Here is a 20,820-nt window from a genome sequence, read left to right as displayed (position 1 = left end):
TATAAAACAAACGTTAATTTACAATCACAATCTATAAATAATCTTACCTGATAGAAATCCCAAGCTTGTTCTGAAAACGAACTATGCTCTTCCGTGCCAGCCGTCACACTTTTGTCCACATCTGAATCCTTGTCCATACTGAGGTCCCACAGCTGACTGGGATCACCAAGACTTAGCGCGAGGAAGTTCCTCTCTCTCTCCAGACTCCTTGCTAACCTTGGTCTAACTGTACCACCAGCTGGTCCCAACTTGAATTCAGCCTTGAAACCCTCGGTTTCGTTCTGTTCTGGAATGGCACTCTCTTCCCTGCTGGATATGTGCGTCTTCTCGATGCTTTTGCGAAGGTTAGCGATGGTCGCCAGTTGCTGCTTGATCAGTTCTTCGTCACTGTCGTTGCCTGATGTCGACGTTGTGTCGAATCTGAAAAGATGGTTGGTAGTCCTATATTTTTAGTTTTGAATATTTCGTAGTTTATCGTTTCGGTAAAACAAAGTACAAAGGCCGTATTAAGTGTACCAATGACACAAATAGCTATAACAACTACATGATTAAGATGAACAGTAAACTATAAACTAAATGCGGCAAACTCAATTTTTTTATTGTTTCAGGTGAGTAAATAAAATATAGATGAAGATAATCATGATCAACTGACAAGACAATTCTCATCTGACTATGGAATTGCACCAACCTGCTCTTTCTACTAGTAGCCGGATCGCTCGCAGCACTTCGTTCGTGCTTATCTTCTATCTCAGGACTAAGCCTCCCGCAGAAGGACAGCGACTTCACCAGCCTCTCCCGTCTCACCGCGGTGTTGTTATGGCGGCGCAGTTTCAACCGCTTCCGACGCAGCCAACACTGCTTGTCGTTCGCTTCTACGCAGGATGTGCACGCTTCAGTCATTGTGTTTGTGCTGGACACGTGACCCTGTAGAAGAAATGGTTGTTGGTGGACTGACTAGAAGTTGTTTGTGGTGTTAATAAATTTTATCAAATTATTTAGGGCTTAATTTGCTTAGGAGCAAATTAAATATAGGAAGGATATATAGGAAGTAATTTTGTCTCCGAGGAAGTTGGACGTATATTGCATAATGTCCTATAGGCATTCCATACTTTTGTTCACAATTATTACAAAAAAAAAATTAAAAAAGTATATACTATGAGTAGATTTGAAATATTATAGAAACAAATATCAAATTTTAATAATAAACATTCTGTGAGTAAATGTTGGGTCGACAAAGAACCTGGTATTGAATTGTATACCATCCACCCTCAAAACGTGATTTCACTTCCCAGATCAAACTTGTAAATCACAATCCCTCACCAAACAACACCGTACCTGAACAGTAGTAGAGCTGCCACGCAACTTGGAGCTGGAGTTAGCTGGCGTTACTCTATGAGGCGATGCGAGGGTGTTCAGAGCTGACTCCGAGATGGACATGTTGTGCGAAATGGCGTCGGGGGCGGACGGCGTATGGGCTAGGGAGGTGGGCGCCCCACCAAGCCCTGCTAGGGTCCCCAGCTGCGATATACATGACACGGACCAGGGCCTCGCGCCGCCGCCGCCGCGTTTCTTGCGCAGTTGGACCTGCCCGCCATGTTAGTGTTAGTCACGTGGTGAGATCATGATGGTGTAAGTCGGTGTCAATATACAATATTATGTATGAAAGTTGAAATTTATTAGTGTTGATAAGAAAATTACCAAGACAGTACAGTCATATCTGTAAGAGTTGTTTTATTGTCATCTGTAGTCATCATAGGACTATGTGACTTAAGGTCAATTTACTGTGATCATAAACACTCTACATATATATACTCTATCGACTGTTCGCGTGCATACTTCTTCATAAAGATTATCATATAAACATTTAAAACCCTAAAATATCCTTTGACGCCACCACATAGTTACAACACAAAACACACAACACTCACAAACGTATAAACTCGTACCTTCGCGTGATGTGTCGGCGTCACCGTGCATGTCGAGGTACTCATGTCCATCGAGGAGTGCAGGTTCCTCTCCTCTGACGTCAGCGACGTGTCCACTTCACTCTCCGTCGTGTATTCACCTGACGCGTCGTAGCTTTCCGTGCCCTGGAATGTACATTATGATTCTGATTCATGGTTTGTTTTTTTTTTTCAAGTATAATTATGATTTGGAAAATATTTAATATTTCATAGTATTAAGAGGTCTGTTCGTCGATTGTTACATTATTTTTTTTATTAATTGATATTTATGGAGAAAGCCATTCGAATTTCGATACACAAAAATAAATAGAACGCTTAATTGTATTTTTTACCAACTAAGAAAGTATATCAATTTGTCCTTAATTTATATTATTTACGTACCTGATTGCTCTCATTCTTGCCGTCAGAACTCTGATTCAGCCATTCTTTGATCCGCGACATCTTGTTCCTGTTCACACTCTTGCCTTCCTCTTCAAAACTTAGCGGTTTGAAGTTCCTAGCGCCCTTCTTCTTAGCCATTGCCTGTTTTTGTACCAGTTCCTCAGCCTGATTCACCAACCTCTCGATATCTTTACATCTCGTGTTTTCAACTCTTAACAAATCCGGTGTTGATGATTCCAATTTCGGTTTTGGCGATGCTGGTTTCTCTTCTGGTTTCTTATCGTCTAACGGCAATTCGCACTGTATCTCCACGGATGAGGTCATTAAATCAGTCGAATCTTCATTTGCAATCTTACCACCTCCGACGTAAGTCCATTCTTCTTCAGAAGATTCTTCTTGGCTTTTTTCATCTGTTTCGATCATCTGCCTATCCGAATCAGTATCATGATGTCTAAAATAGAATGTTGCTAAGTGTTTCGATTTCCTATCAGTCTGGTTAAATTTCGATGTGTCGACTGGTTTCTTTCTTTTTATAACTGTCGGTGGAGTTCTGATTTTCTCTTCAATGTTCACTGAGGTATTCAATTCTAGGCCTGTAACAGCGTAATGAGAACGTGAATGAATATTTGCATACATTTGTTTGTTTGTTTGTTGTTATTACCGACAACAATTGGCTATTGTTTATAAATGCAAATCGACGATGAACGATGACAGATTGTTTCACTTTTGTGTGAAAATAGAGAGCGCCGATTGATTGATTGACTATTATGACATTTAAGAGTTCGTTAAGAACTCACCCGTGAGTTATGAGAATTAATATTCATTAGAAGTCAGCAATGTGGTAAAAAGTGCGACTTTTCTTAATGTGCCATGTCAGAGAATAACGAAGAAGGTAATTACGTTCATACATGAATTTATTTATAATTTACGATGTAAAGAGCGATAAAGCAAGTATAGAGTTAAAATGTAAAAATCCTGTGTTTAACGAGGAATTTACAACAGTCCTTCAATGTTTCCCTTCACTGCCCGTGAATGTGTATTGAATTTCGCAACATATTAACAAGATTCCAGTATAGCGTGTCTCAAATGTCCCGTTGCAGAACCGAGTGAAATTGGATATCAGATGATTCCTTGTTAAATGGAGGCAATAAAATGATTAAGATTGGAAATTAGATTTGTATATATTTTAATATGAGTAATTTTATTTCACGCCACAGTTACTCAAAACAGGAATGCAGCGGGTATATTAAGATTTGGATTCATGAGTTATAATGTTGCAATGCTTATAATCGTCACCATTTCACTGATGGTTTCCTTCATCACACTATATGTACGTAATCTACATATAATGTACAAGATATTATTTCATTGAAATATTTTTGATACACTTAATCAGATTTACTCAGGAGTATGTCTATTCTTTTTATTTCACTATTGAAAATCTATTACCCTAACAACCGGTGATCTATCAACTACGACAACATGCTTACCATCAATCTGATCATCATTAACTGGCACGGTCTGGTCGGTGGTTTTGGCGTTGATGTCGTCGCAGGCGCCGGGCACTCTTCTCTCGTCCGCCATTTTGTTTTGTTCCCTCATCAATTCCGATTCGCAGTCAGATCCAAAGCCACGCCACGTGTACGTTAGCACATATTCTTGTTCCTCCTATAATAAAAAAAATTTGTTAAATTATCAACTTGTATGACTGCATGAAGTAAAATTTAACATATAGTCCAGATGTTGGTCAATGTAGTGGTTTCAAAATAAGAGTAATTCCTGTAACATATTCAACTGTTGCTCGAAACTTTAAAGTCACCTTTAAAGCTTAGTCCTAGAAGACTAGTCAAAATTTAGTCTGTCCCGCGACCACGAATGCTATAGTGTTTGAAACTTCGGGAGTAAAATTAAATATAAAACAGCAAAAACATCCGTTTTATTTCATTGTCAATAATGCGCTTAAACATAAAAAAAACATTATAAAGTCAAAAAGTTTAATTACAATATAACTGGAGAACTAAACAGTCAAGACTAGTCATTTTATGTTACGCGACAATGCGTATTTTAATGAAAATATATGGAAGCGAATGACATAAAAGAAAACATTACTGTTGTTAAACACTAGGCACTTTGATTACAGTTCTGGTAATCACAGACATGGTGGACAAGACAAAAGGCTGGTATTTATTACTTGAATAATAGATCTGCTGCCTTGCGTGTATTACATTAACTATAAATCTGTTTAAAATGCCATATTTATTACCATGTCTCCTATACATTTTTTTGTACTCCATCATCAAGTTTAGACAGAGGTATGAAAGGAAAAGTAGAGGGTGCAGATCCTCTCAGTGCAATAGGAAGCTAATGCCTATGATTTGGAAAGTGTATGATACTACCTTGGGCTACAGACATGGTCTTAGAGAGGCCAGTGCCCTAACGAATATAGTGTACAGGGCTGGGCACCGTAGTATTTTGGGGTGGGTAGTGGGCGACCCAGAGCTATAAATACAATGCTTACATATTAGGAAAAAATAAAAATGATGAGTCTAACCTCGGAGGCAGATTGCCTACTATCAGTGGAGTTCTCTCTGTGCCTAGCATTGACCGGCGTGCGTTGTCTCCTCGGACTTCTTGGGCTTCGGGGACTCTTGGGCGATCCTCGCTTGCTTAACCTTGGCTGTTTCAGAACAGGCTCGTCGTCACTGTCGCTTGCAGCTTCCACTGATGCTCCTGCCTGTAACAAGTGAGAGTGACTATCAGACGTTTCTAGTTTTCATCTCCTTGCAGCACCTAATTAGGGTTGTAAAACAAGTGACGGTTCATTCTTATGTTGACTGATCAAAATTATTGTCTTTTGACAAGGTATAATAGTTTTCTGATGTCTAAGCTTTTAATTTATTAATTGGTCTTGTACCTTATTGCGTTGTAAAACTGGTGAGGGATTGGTTCAATTATCATATAAACTATAAAAAATGAGTTTTTTCACTAAGTCTAACTGACGAAATTTGCCACCTATCACTATTAGAGACTTGCCCGCCCTCACACCCACCACTACAACTCCTGTAAGCCAGGATCAGCAGCGGCACGCATTTTATGACACCGAGCAGTGAAGCTCGGCGAGTCGAGGAAAACTATTTTAAAACATAAGGAGGAGGTCCTATCACTATTAGACCAAGTCCTAAAATATACTCGAAGTTGACTAAAATATCAGGTAGATGTCGCACAGTCAGTTCGTTACTTACAGTAAACATTTAACCAATGCATTATTTCCTACTATTTTATATCCCAAATGAAATATTTATCGTTCATTTGAATGTTAAAACAGCGCTGCCCATGAAGTTTCCCATAATATATCACCGCACGAGTCCCATAACTCTATTTGTAAAATAAATTTTAATATCTACACCCATACTTTACACAAATGAACTTACGGCCCAATTTAGTTCCGCTTTAATATTCAAAATGATATTTTTCTTTAATACAACTATAAATATTTATAAATTAATTCTTTTCATAAATTAATTTACGGTTCAATTTATTTCTTATTTAATATCCCAAAGGATATTTTTACAGTTCAATGGAACTATAAATTAAATATGCCATAGAAATAGAATATCCCAAACTGTCTCTATGTAAACTTTACTATTAGTATGAATGGGTCCTAGGCGCCACAAATCATATTTACTGTGATTCATAGAGGAGGACACGTGGCTAACCCTTTAATTCACTTAATAGTCAACGGCAATTGTGGGTGCGGGGTCGAATATACCCTTTATTGTAATGTGTGAAGCGAGGTTATGAATAAAACCATATTAGTTGGGTTTCTTAGTTAATAGATTTAAAAAAATATTGGGCATACAATTTCTGATTATTTTTGTATGTAAGCACGATCAAAATAAATATGAGTATTCGCCGTTAATAATGACATAAAGTAAAGGTAGAATAATGAAACTTTTATGACGTCACCAAAATATGTGCGGCGCGTATTATTGTCTCTCAAACCATAAAAAGATATTTTTAAATAGTATCGTAATTCTTTCACGCGTGTTGGTGTTCGCAATTATGAACTATCGCGACAGATTGGAAAACATATTGAATAATAGAAAACACTAAAATAGACGAAGGGTACAAAAACTCCAATGAAAGTGTTTCGTATAAATCAACCGTGATTGTGTGTAAATGGCAGGGTAGTAATGGTATAATTTTGCACGCCACTTGGGGTCCCGCGGTCATGTTTGCAAACATTCGGCCGGCGGGTGGCTGATTGGTCCATTGTGTTCGGCTAGAAATGGTACAAAATGCCACGCAGCGTGCGTTTTAGGGTTAAGGGTGAGAAAATAGAGAATTGCGCTAACATAACTCAGGCGTTAACGATGGTCGCTTCTTGTTCTAGTACCTTCTTTAAACCTTTTTTAGATTTTATTAGAACTGAATAAGGTTTGAAATTAATTATTTTTAATACATTAACTTTAGTACTGATTTTTTAATGTCATACTAAATAAAAATAAGAGTGTGATACATTAAAATATAAAACAAAAGAATCGCGACGCAATTCAACGAAATACAAAACTCAATTGTTTGACCATTCAACAAAAACTCATCAGAAACATGGCGAGGCAATCACAAAGCCTGTTGGCATGTCATTTCGTGCCGTAAAACACTTTCAACTTCCGAGGAACGTTTTAATTCAGCTGAACGCTTATAAAGGCTTCCCGCCATTTTCGATTTAAGAGAAGCGTACATCGGAAACATTACTTGATATATCGATCGGTTGAGATCAAACGGATGTCTTTCAAATTTATTTACATCGTTTTACGACAATTTTATATATATTCTGTCCTTATCAGTGAGGCGTTATAGTATATTTTGGATGCAAGTATATGGCTTTTCATTTATACGACCGATAGATTACCAGATTTTTAGCCTAAAGCCGAGAAAACCTACCTAACTGCATGGAACCAGAAACCAACGTTATGCTTATGTTCTGTTAAATTCCGTATAGCCAATAAGACTATAGATTCAACAAAACACCTCTTAAATTTTTTTATTACCTTAATATTTTACTTTATGACATCAAACATTGCTATTGATGGTTGGTGACGAAGGGCAATGGTGAACTCCACCATTAGACAAAAAATTGCTCTTCATTTTTCTTCTTAATTATAAAGTTACAGTTTTATTTTGCCATTTCTTTGCTAAACCTAGTCTACTCTCGTCCTAAGTAATAATGAAGATAGGCCGATGAGTAATTGAACTGCTCTAAACAGCAATAAAAACAACAATTGTATTTTTTTTCTTTCTCTGTATCATGTACTGTAGTTTATACCTTAAACTGATGTTGAAAAGAACAACACCAGAGTTTCTTGCCCGTTCTTCTCTAGTGAGAACTGCTTTCTGAACTATTAGTAGCGTTAATATTGACCGAATCTAAATAATGTATGACATTTTACAGATCCAAATAAATTATTTCATTTTAGTAAGGCGGAATACTGTAAATGTATTTCTCCGCGTAAAAAAGGTTCTACGTAATAATGAAGACCACCTCACCTGTGTATTGATCTTGTTAAGACACGCTTCGAGATGACACTGCCACTCGATCGCCCGCAGGTACAGGAGGTGCCAACGACGTTCGAGCGCGCGCGCCGCGTCACCGCCGCCGCACAGCCGCACCACTGAGCTCACGATCCGACCGTGGCATTCCACGTCGCGTTGTAATACCTGGTCAAGAAAGAGTACTTGTTAAAGATGAAGTAGTTACTGGTATACTATGAGATACAGAAGAGAATGTTGAACAAGGCGTTGTTAATATCTTTATGGACGATGATACTGTAGTCTACATAGGACGCATAAATATCTTTCTTCTAACGGAAGTGAAGAAATTATTTATCAATAAAGCACTTTTGATATAGAAAAAGATTAAAGTTCTATCAGATAGATAATTATGAGACATCTTGTGTCTGGTTGAAAAGCGCAGTGAAGAGCCACGCAGTACTCTGTCATTGAAATTTCTGCATGGTCTTACTACTATTTATGGGCGATCGTATCGTTTACTAACAGGAGAGTAGCATTTTCATCTAGTCTTTTATTCAGTTGCATAGAAAAAAAAAATACAAAATTATATAATAATTAAATATAAATATAGGCTACGATAAATTCTTTGCGTACACTATGAAAACATGATGCAACGATGTAAACAGAATCCGTGTAACAAGATTACAACGAGTCACGGCAAAACAAGCGTCCATTCAACGCACCAGATGCGAACGATAACGCTAACGAAACGATTCTCATGAAAGAAGAAAATTTTGAGAGTCATCGAGAATGCGTTTCTCAAACCAATAACAAACAAATAAGATCAAATGAATCAGTTCGCTAGGTGGCGCTCTTCGATTAAACAGAAATTTCATAGTGCTCTACTAATTAATACTGTTAAAAATATATAAACGTATCTGACATTGCAATTAACCGTTTCACTAGTGCCTTTAGTGGTGTTAGAAGATCATCAAGTGTTATCTAATGAGTTGGTAACTTTCTTCATGTTTACTTAGCATATCAGTGCGGACTACAACTAACAAGTACGAATTTTGCATAACTTAATAAACAGAACTTAGTGACCAGAAATTGGATGTGACTTTATTAATTGTAAGTGGTGGTGTTAAAAACAAAAGAAGCAGAAGTGTTTTTATACTTTTTTCTACTCGTAAATCTACATTGGCGGTTATAACAGAAGCCGTTTTTTATTTGAATTGGTTCGAACGTTGCCGCCATCTATTGTATTCATTGAAAAATTAACTTTTATTACATTCAATATTTTATATCTTCTACTCGTTGACAGAGGGAGCTGTTTATAATTTTGATTTATTCGACATTGATTTTAAATAAAATAAAAATGTCGAAATTGAACAAATTTGGATGCTGCTCGAGTCAATCACCTTCTCTGAATTGTCTGACATGCTATGAATGTAAGATTAAATACCATTTTGAATGCATTGAAGGACCGAAGAAAACAAAACAGTTCAGAGATCTAACTAGGGACTTCAAATCATCTTGGATTTGCTTAGCATGTGCAAAAAAGAAATCTTTTACCAGCCAGATCAACCTGTCAACTTGCAGCCCATCATCTAACTCCGAAGCATCGAATATAACGTTGCGAAAAAGTGTATTCAACACATCGGCCTGCTGATAATGACCTTAGGCAGGAACTTCGCGATGATATGGCTTCTTTATTGGATGACTTTAAAATCAACATCCTTCATCAGTTCGACCTTCACATTAATGAGGTATTGAGTAGATTATCTCAGGTTGATGAGAGCCTTCACTGTTTACAACACAACTACGAACAGGTGCAAAAAGATCTTGAATTGAAGGAAGATCGGATAAGATGTTTAGAAACGGAGAATCTCGAACTCAAGAAAGACCTGTCTAGCCTCAGTACCCGCCTTACCCAAATGGAACAACATTCCCGAGCTAGTAACCTTGAGATACAATGCATACCGGAACATAAAGCTGAAAATTTGTTCAAAACTGTTCAACAAATCGCCAATACAATTCATTATAACTTAAATGAGACAGACTTACATCTTTGTACCCGTATATCTAAGGTCAATCGGGATAGCAAGCGTCCTCGCTCTGTGTTGGTGAAATTTAGCTGTCCTAGAATCAGAAATGACTTTCTTGCAGCTGCCATCACTTTCAACAAGAGAGCATCCACAAATATGGATAAATTAAACAGTACCCACCTTGGAATAGCGGGAGAGCGGCGTGCGGTGTATATAAACGAACATCTGTCTCCAACTATGAAAAGTGTACATGCAGCGGCAAGAATGAAAGCCAGAGAACTTAATTACAAGTTTGTATGGATTAAGGACGGTTTAGTTTATATGCGCAAAAATGAGTCATCTGATTATAAACTAATTAAAACAATTGAAGCTTTATCCAAACTGGAGTAAGTGATAGTAGAATAGCTCTGTTATGTTTGTTTTGTTTATTTCTGTTTTGACTGATAATCTATATTATATTTTATTTTATTCTTAATTATTATAATGTATCCGGTACTGTTTAGCTGTAGTCCGCACCCATGTGTGCTTTTTCTAATATGATCTCAGATTTTTTTAATTTATCATGTTATTACCAGAATGTTAGAGGCCTTAGGTTAAGTACTATTAAGGTTCAGCAGCAAATTCAAAAATTACTTTGACATAATTGTATTCACTGAAACGTGGCTTAATGACAGTATTTTTAGTTTAGAAGTGTTCGACGACAGGTATGATGTGTACAGACGAGACAGGAAAGCTCTAATTTTTTTAATCATAGGGCAAAGGGAGGCGGTGTTTTGATAGCTATTAATAAGAAATTTACATCTCACCGTTTATCTAATTTAGAAAGTGATTGCGAGGATATATGGGTTAAAATCCATCTTAACAACTGCGGGCTGGCCCTGAACTTGTGCGCTGTTTACTTACCTCCACCAGTAACTCAAATACACTTAGATAATTACCTTAACAAATGCAATTACGCATTTGAATTCCAAGTCAATACAGTCATTGTTGGTGATTTTAACTTAGGTGGTATAAATTGGGTATTTAATAGTGACAATGGTTATGCTACTCCAAGTAATTATTCTAATTGTCAAATTAAAAGTAGCTTGATAGATTTTATGTCTTTGAATGACATTACTCAACATAATCAGGTTTCTAACAACAGCGGCAAAATTCTTGACCTTGTGCTCAGTAATATGAGTAGTAATGTGAAGGTAACACACTGTCCTAACCCCCTCAGAGAAGTTGATAAACACCACCCTCCACTACATGTTGCTATTGAATTATTAGGGACTCCAAGTAAAAGTGTACAAGATATTAAAGTTAATAAATTAAACTTCCGAAAAGCCAATTATGAATTAATTAATCTTGAACTTGGTAAAATAGAATGGATAAATATATTTAAGCTTTGTACAAATGTAAACGAAATGGTAGAAAAATTTTATGAAATTATTAATTCAATAATAAAAGCATTGTCCCATTCTCATGTAAATCTAAATCAAATTATCCAGTATGGTTCTCGCCCACATTAGTACGCTTGCTTAAACGTAAACACAAATATCACCGCAAATATAAAAGTTTAAAAATTCGCTAGACAAAATAGAGTTCGATTATTTACGCGATGACTGTGACAAATTAATGCGCGAATGTTACAATAATTATATTAACTCCATTGAGTCAATGATTAATAAAACCCCAAATTTTTTGGACACACATTAAAAACAAGCGAAGCAATGGCTCTAGTTATCCCCCTTCTATGTTTCTAAATAGTACAACAGGTCATTCTACGAAAGACATTATCGAGTTGTTCGCCACTCATTTCTCTTCAGTATTTGAACAAGATAACAGTTATTCTGATACGTTAAATGAAACTACTATGGATACTGTATTGGGACAAGAATTTAATAACATCATCGTTCACGTAAGGGATGTAAGATACAAACTCAAACATCTTGACCAGAGTAAAAGTGCTGGGCCGGACAATATTCCACCTCTATTCATCGCTCAATGTGCCAATCAACTCTCAACTCCATTATGCCATATTTTTAATAAATCATTATCATCGGGTATTTTTCCAACAAATTGGAAAGAGGCGAGAATTGTACCTGTTTACAAAAACGGAAATAAACATAATATTTCAAATTACAGACCCATATCCATTCTTTCGTGTATAGCTAAAGTCTTTGAATCACTAGTATATCCTCACCTGTTTAGACAAGTTCGAGACCAACTATCATCAAACCAGCACGGCTTCATCACTAGGAGGTCCACAAACACAAACCTAGTTCAGTACACTGATGATGTTACATTAGCAGTAGATAAAGGTAGCCAAGTTGATGCTATCTACACAGATTTTACCAAGGCATTTGATAAAGTTAACCATCGTATTTTGGTAAAAAACTTGCAAAATTTGGAATATCGGGACCTATGCTTGACTGGTGCAAAACTTACCTAAAAATAGACAATCCAGTGTTGTAATTAATGGCTATAGCTCTGCTCGTTTTATTTCCTACTCTGGGGTGCCTCAGGGCTCTAATCTAGGTCCTTTATTCTTTAATGTCTTTATAAACGATGTCACTGATGTTCTCAAAAACTCAAATTGTTATTTATTTGCAGATGACTTAAAACTAATTCGTACTATACAAAACACGCATGACGCAAAACTGTTACAAGACGATTTGGATAGCCTGTCATCTTGGTGTGTATCCAATAAGATGCATTTAAATCCAGCCAAGTGTTTCCACATCAAAGGACATTGTCGAAAACGGCCCCAGAACCAACAAAGGTTTGACTAGCAATATAATTATTTATGTATATTTTTATATTATTTGCAAATATGTGTATAAAACGGACAAGCTGCTACATCCAAAATGAATATATAAAAGTATTGTAACGACTTAAAGTCAAAGTCGCCGACATGTTTACAACTAATTGTGTATAGAGATGTACCGGTTTGACAAAACGATAAATCTAATTACCGATAATTGATTATTGAAACATTTTAATATATTCGATTTGTGAGGCGATATGTTCTTTAATTATTATAATAATATTTAATCGAGCAGTGGATGCGTCTCAAATAAATAAGTAGTTAGTTTTATGACTAAATTGATTATAGATCAAGTCGTCAATGAAAAAGTTTTTTTAGTTTTTAATTCATATTGATTTACTTTGTTTATTTAGATTCTATATTAGCGACCCGCCCTGGCTTCGTACAGATAGCAGAGCATAATATATTATACAAACATTTATTTTTCTGTCGTACAAAATATTTATGAATTATACATATAAAAAGTAGCATTCTTCTCTCTCCCTCCATCCGGGAGCCTCAAACTCTCTCCATATTAAATTACTATCGGATCCGCCCGTGTGAAAGATTTTCCGGAATAAGAGTCCCGCTAAATATTTTTCCGAATAAAAATAACCCTATGTTGAATAAAATCGATTTTTGTATAAATGATCGATATAATCGATCAGAATCTAGTCGAGTAGTATCCTAATTCTTACTTCATTTTCAATTCAATTTAATGTCACTCACACTTCACTCATCGGAGACAAATAAACTAGACTCTCATTTTCATTATAATATATTATAATTCTCTGACTCTCACTATATCATTGACGATTCGGCTATTATAAAGACTCTGTGCAATTGATTACGATATCGACGTACGCTCGCTGTGATTTCTGGACTTTGTGAACTGATGTAACAATTTACCTGGCATTGATAACGGATACGAAATGGAAATTGCTTTTTGCATTAATTGTGGCTCTGCTGGCGGATCCATGGTGTTGGAGAACGAGCAAATTCGCCATTGTATACAACAATGGACAGCGCCTCGTTTGGCAAGCACATTTTTCTTTAATCGTACAAGTTTAACTGCCGCCAAACTTCTAGTTCGCTCCTCAGTTCCTGTTCTTGGTAACTGCGTGGAGACAGCGACCAGAGTCTGTATGCTACCTACTACACACTTTAGCATGTGGCTGTGGCAACTTAAGAGCAAACTAGCAAGTATATTGTTGATTAAAAAATGTGTGTCATATGCTTGAAGGTTTCTTACATTTAATTCAGCTGGAAGATTTAAATACATAAATATGCTTTCCGTGTGACACAATATTAATATGTGTTTGTTTGTTTTTTTCAGGTTGTAGCCCTTGATCGTATATGTACAGCATGTTGGACCACGGCCCAAGAGCCTATACAGTATACATACTTCAGCTGTAACAATGTTAGTAGAAGCTGCGTGCTCTGTAATAGAATGTTGGAACTCGGACTCGGTGACTGTGATTGGCAAAACTGAATTGATAAATAATACCATAACAACAACCCTCCTGCACAATACTCAGATAATATTTTATAAAACAATGTAGGTGATGAGGAAATAAATAATATGAACTAAAAATATTTTTTATTTGTTTAATTTAATCCTACATGCCCTAAGAGTCTACCAAAAGTGTGTAAAATATGCCATGCTTCTGAGGAAGCGTGAATGCTCAATAGTGCGCCTCTGTCTGTCTCTTCGGGTAATACGTACGACGTACGTATATATAGAAAATACATAAAATCTGAAGGGTACTCTTAGAGGATGTAAATACTATAAACTACATAATTAGGTACCTTTTTACTTATAAAAAATTATATGAATCAAGTCTTAAAATAGCCTGATTTAAATAAAAAATAATCAGATACCTACATAGTGATGAATCTTTAGGGCTTATATATATTAGATGGATACTTATATCAATAAAAAGCATATTTAAAGCATAAATGATAGGACTATAAATCTTCCTTGAACATTGAAAAGTTTTCAATGTTTACTATCAATTATAACCTCAAAATCTCATCGTTTTTTTTTGATTAATGCGATATCCCAGCTTGTCCGTTTTATAAATAATATGTCATGAGAATTTATTAATGATTCTAAATATTACAAACATTTTTCCATTGCTGTTGGTTCCAGGGCGAATTATGTATGGGCACAGAACAATGTCCTTTACTCTTAAGCATAAAACAAACGACACTACATATACAATTTCTAATGTACCCATAAAAGAGGTCGCTGAGATCCATGATTTAGGAATAACACTAGATACTAAACTAAAATTCACGTTTCACATTGATAAAGTACTTAATTCTGCATATAAGTCACTTGGTTTTATTCTCAGAAATGGCAAAGAATTCAAAAATCCTCTACAACTTTATTGTTATATAATAGCTATGTTAGAAGTAAATTGGATTACTGTAGTGCTGTCTGGTCACCATTATATAAAATACACATTAATAGAATAGAAAGTTCAAAAAACTACTCTACCATTTGTCATACAGATTTAGACCACCTGCCCATATTAAATCTTATAAAGAAAAGCATACATTTTAATTTACAGTCTTTAAGTGATAGAAGAGATTTTGAATTTACTATTCCTACATAAGATTATGAATGGTGTAATAGATGCCCCTTATTTACTTAACAAGTTTTATTAAAGGCACCAAATAGACCGCCTCGAAAACCTGGACCCTTATTTCATGTTCGGTTCAATAGAACTAATAAAGGGAAGCAAGCTCCTGTTCCTCGCCTGTCTATTCTGTACAACCAAACAGTTGGTTTCCGTAATGACGTCGACATTTTTGGTGATAAATTATTACAATTTAGACGTAAATTATTGAGTAACGCTGAATGTTAACTATGTATGTTTTGTTTTTTCTCTTTTGTTATAAATAGTATATAAGATTTTACGTAATTTTATTGCAGTTGTACTAAATATTATTAGAGTAATTATTGTTTAAGATTGAAAATATATATTGTGGCTCATGCTGTGACTGCTTGTAACTAGAGTTATAATTACATAAGAGACTGTTACTATATACATGTGTGGATTTAAATTGAATTGTAAACTCCGTTAGCAGTCCGTTAATAATAAATAAATAAATAAATAAATAAATAAATAAATAAATAAATAAATAAATAAATAAATAAATAAATAAATAAATAAATAAATAAATAAATAAATAGATAAGAGCGCGTTGTGTAATAAGGAATGATAGGTAGCCAACCATAAAAGCGACGCCGCACGCTGGTCCATTTGAAATCGAAATCGGACATAGGGAATTTAAAAAATCAAATTCATAATTTCATAAAACTGAATACGCCATTCGATTCGTATATTAAATAGAAACTATAACTATCTTTAGATATTTTAAGATTGGACTTATACTTTAGGAGTTAATCGAATAAGTTTGTTTTTCTTTGTATGGAAAGCTACATATAAATATGAATATCTCGTCATTTTCGTCCATTTCGTTCTGGAATTTTTTGGCATAGTCTTTCTACTATTTGACACATTTTCTCCAAAGACACATGGTGCTACTTTTTGCACTTTTGAGATATGATGAAATGTAGGTTAAACTTAAAAATGGATTTAAATCAATATTATGTGGAATTCATGTGCCTTTTATGTGCTTTTAGGTTTACAAAAAGAACATAATTTAAAAATATGTTTTTTATGTAATATTATTGATTTTACAAAGACAAAAATTCCGAACACCTGCAAATCGGCAAAAAATAACAATTTAAATAATTTATGACCATTGTAGTCGCAGTCATAAAACATGTGCACTCGTTTACCCACTTAGTGATTATAATTTACCACCTGGCAAGCATTATTCGCCCAGTTTAGAATAAATCGAATAAAGATATTTTTATTGTATGGAAAGTTACCTATAATTTTGAGTATTTCATAATTTTCGTGCATTTCAGTACTGAAAATTTTATAATACTGTCTTTATATTGTTTGTCACATTTTCTGCAAAGATACAGGCTGCTCCTCGTTTTAGATACCTACTATGAATAGTGGGTAAAACTTGAAAATTTGGATGTAAGTCAATGTTAAGTGCATTTCATATGACTTATGCGTTCTAGATTAACAAAAAAGAATATAACTTAATAAGAGACGCTTTTTTTGAGAATTTAGACATTTTACACATAAAGAAAAGTATCGAATATCTCGCATATCGGCAAAAAAACAATTTAAGTAATATTTATGACCAATACAGTCGCAGTCATAAAACATGTGCACACTTTTACCCACTTAGTAATTATAATGTACTACCTGATAGTAATTATTCTCTTGAAATGAAGAAAGAGCTTAGTGTTTATTACTGGGCAATATATTTTATAACAATAGGATGTCAATTGTGGTTACCAATAACTATTATTATATTTATAACTATATGCACAGCTGTTGTACTTTGGTACCTGAATAGGAGGATAATAGATGGCGGTAAGTGCTACCTGTCTAGTTTATTATATTTTCTTGAATATAAATAGTACTATGAAGTGCTGAGCCATCAGTTGTAATTACAATCACTTAGAGTGTTGTCATTATGTCTTTCCGTGGATTTGTAACTAATCTAGATCTCTATGTTGCTCTATGTCAGCATAATGATCTTCAAGACTATGTTCATTTATGCATTATTCTAAAGTCAAGCACCGAAGTTCTATTTCAAGAAAGTATAAACAAAGAACTAGAAAATTGGTGTCGTCAATTTTGTTATCGTCTTAATACCAGATGGATGAAATCCAAAAGAATTGCCGCCAAATTCATGCAAAAATTCTGAATGGCTCAGTTCTGAAATACAATGGCCGCAATGTATAAAAGAAAACGTAGTGGAATCGGAAGGAACTGATAAAGTAATAAGTCCATCTAAAATTGATGCCTCCACAATGACTGTGACGAAAATTTCTCGAAAATCCTTTGAAGATTTAACAAATCGTCATAAAAGAAGACGCGCTGATGAAGTTCGTGCAAGTACATCTCAAGATGAGTTGGTATTTTCAACGGAATGTGCTCTTAAATCAGATGATAAAGGAGATATAGCCAAAATCATGAAGCATTTACTTGAAAATCCAGAAAAGTATCACAAGTACTTCAAGTCATAAAAGATAAAAAACCACAACCCTGCCAAGTACCCACACAAAAAGCACTAGCACTATTTATAACAATGCGCCTGTCGAAGTGGCGCTACATCACGCTTAGGGACTTTAGTTTAAAAGAAGGTTTGACCAAGTACCCCAGTTACAACAAATTGCTGAAGGAAAAAGCAGAGTGTTATCCAAGTAAAGAGGATATCACCATTACCAATGACTCGGCAAGAATTAAAATCCAAGCACTCTTGATTTGACAATAAAGAGGCTCATCAAATCACTCAATATTGGACCAATATGTAACCAACTTGTTTTGCATAGTAAGTGGGGTTTTGATGGAGCGTCAAATCAAAGTATTTACCATCAAAAAAGTTCTACTCATGACGAAAATCTATCGACGGTATTTATGACAAGTTTGGTACCCTTAAAACTCACGGAAGAATCGACTGGTAATATTTTGTGGCAAAACGAACGACCTTCGTCAACTATCTATTGCCGTCCAATCTCCTTCAAATTCATGAAGGAAACAGAGGTTAACGTTAAATCAGAGCTAGCTGCTTTTGAGTCTGAGATCTCAAACCTCACTCCAACTGAATTTGAGAATACTATGATCACACATAACTTAATGTTAACCATGATAGATGGCAAAATACATAGTTATATTTCAGGAACGTCATCTGCTGTGTGTGACATTTGTAAAGCACGGCCTACTGAAATGAATAAATTAGAAGTAGTGAGAGCTAAAACCGTGAGAGAAGACCTCTATAAATATGGATTGAGTTCACTCCATGCCTGGATTCGATCCATGGAGTGCTTGCTACATATTTTATAAGTTAGAAATAAAATCGTGGCAGTCAAAAGGAGATGAACACAAACAAAAAGTAAAGGATAGAAAAAGCCATACAAGAAGCTTTTCGTGGAGAAATTGGCTTGTTATTGATATAGTAAAACAAGGCAGTGGCAATACCAATACGGGAAATGTTGCTAGAAGATTCTTTGCTGATGAAGAAACGACAGCACGGATTACAGGGTTAGATGTTAGGATAATCCATAGGATTGGGGTTGTACTGAAGTGCATTTCATCGGGGCAGAGAATCAACTATGAAACATTTAAAAGCAATACTGCAATGCAACAGCAAACTTATATGTTGAGCTCTATCCATGGTATTACATGCCGTCAAGCCATATAAATTGTTAATCCATGGTCCTGAAATAGCAGATCATTTTTCCGTGCTTCCCATTGGATATTTATCCGAAGAAGCATCAGAAGCCAGAAACAAGGACTTCAGGAAATACAGATCCGAACATTCAAGGAAGTGTAATAGTATAGCGACTAACGAAGACATTCTTAACAATCTTCTTTTATCCTCGGATCCTCTGTTAAGTAGTATACGACGGACGATGCAAAAAGGAAAGAAGTTAAAATCAAAAGAAGTTAGTGAATTACTCATTCCAAACGATAATGAAATGGAATTTATAGACGTATCCACTATTCCTCAAATAGATTCTGAATCTGAATATAGTGAAAATGAATCGGATGAAGACAGGGATGATATCAATGATGAGGTGGACACTTGAGTTTACGTTTTTTTATATTGCCTTGTTACTTTGATAATTGAGTTTTAATATGTCGATTAGTTTTATGTTCATTATTTATTTTAAATTATATGTGTATTTTATGCTTTTAACATTAATAAGTAAATTAAAAACATTATTCTTAAGTTGATTTTTATCTATAGCCCATTTAATCCATTTAACATTTAGATTAAAGTTTTACCTACTTTCATGATATCTCAAAAAGTGCAAAAGGAGCAGGTTGTATCTTTAAAGAAAATGTGTCAAACATAGTAGTTATACAATTTTCAGAACTGAAATGCCCGAAAGTTATGAGATACTCAAAATTATAGGTAACTTTCCATGCAATAAAACATCTTTATTCGATTTATTCCTAAACTGGGCGAATAATGCTTGCCAGGTGGTAAATTATAATCACTAAGTGGGTAAACGAGTGCACATGTTTTATGACTGCGACTACAATGGTCATAAATTATTTAAATTGTTATTTTTTTGCCGATTTGCGAGGTGTTCGGAATTTTTGTCTTTGTAAAATCAATAATATTACATAAAAACATATTTTTAAATTATGTTCTTTTTGTAAACCTAAAGCGCATAAAAGGCATATGAATTCCACATAATATTGATTTAAATCCATTTTTAAGTTTAACCTACATTTCATCATATCTCAAAAAGTGCAAAAAAGTAGCACCATGTGTCTTTGGAGAAAATGTGTCAAATAGTAGAAAGACTATGCCATAAAAATTCCAGAACGAAAATGGACGAAAATGACGAGATATTCATATTTGTATGTAGCTTTCCATACAAGAAAACAAACTTATTCGATTTACTCCTAAAGTATAAGTCCTATCTTAAAATATCTAAAGATAGTTATAGTTTCTATTTAATATACAAATCGAATGGCGTATTCAGTTTTATGAAATTATGAATTTGATTTTTTAAATTCCCTATGTCCGATTTCGATTTCAAATGGACCAGCGTGCGCCGGCCCTATGGCACGATACAGACGAAAAAAGTAAATTTGACTCCGCACAATAACACGACGAAGGGCTCAAGAATACCAACCAATCAAAGTCAACAATGGAGGTTGACACAACAACTCAGACCTTTGTGGATGGTGGAAAAAAGGTTTAGAAAAAAAAAGTGAACACAAAGGGCGGAACGTGCCGCGGTAGTTGCGCGCGCGCACTGGTCTATGACAGGCGATATTACGGTATATTTTAATCAACAATAAAACCTTGCAAACTCTATACGGCGGGTATTACAATGAAAACTTTTCCCGTTTATTGTTCGTTGATTTTTGCGAGACGCGGGACGAAATTTTAAGGTCGGAAATCAATTGTTTATTGACGTGAACTATTTCGATTAATTGAAAATTGAATAGACATAAAAACTAAGTCAAATACTTTCTGCAAATTGGTTGATATTCTTGGTTATATT

At 35.0% G+C, this 20,820-nt stretch overlaps 1 protein-coding gene across 5 annotated transcripts in view; it reads right to left on the bottom strand.

Annotated features, from left to right (window-relative positions):
- LOC115444450 overlaps window positions 1–20,820 on the bottom strand; it is a 365,866-nt gene that overhangs the window by 43,799 nt on the left and 301,247 nt on the right. For 4 of the 5 annotated variants that reach the window (XM_037446463.1, XM_037446477.1, XM_037446470.1 and 1 more), the window contains 8 exons: window positions 7,893–8,063; window positions 4,897–5,079; window positions 3,836–4,013; window positions 2,346–2,938; window positions 1,947–2,090; window positions 1,336–1,584; window positions 689–924; window positions 48–420 (listed from right to left, as the gene is read on the bottom strand). In XM_037446463.1, the coding sequence (XP_037302360.1) occupies window positions 48–420; window positions 689–924; window positions 1,336–1,584; window positions 1,947–2,090; window positions 2,346–2,938; window positions 3,836–4,013; window positions 4,897–5,079; window positions 7,893–8,063 (2,127 nt within the window). The remainder of the gene's footprint in view (window positions 1–47; window positions 421–688; window positions 925–1,335; window positions 1,585–1,946; window positions 2,091–2,345; window positions 2,939–3,835; window positions 4,014–4,896; window positions 5,080–7,892; window positions 8,064–20,820) is intronic. The other variant, XM_037446478.1, reaches the window with a different exon arrangement.

This window comes from Manduca sexta, chromosome 6 (assembly GCF_014839805.1).
Source record: "Manduca sexta isolate Smith_Timp_Sample1 chromosome 6, JHU_Msex_v1.0, whole genome shotgun sequence".
Taxonomy (NCBI): Eukaryota; Metazoa; Arthropoda; class Insecta; order Lepidoptera; family Sphingidae; genus Manduca; species Manduca sexta.
Note: the sequence above shows the minus strand (reverse complement) of the source record. Positions and strands in the feature narration are given on the sequence as shown.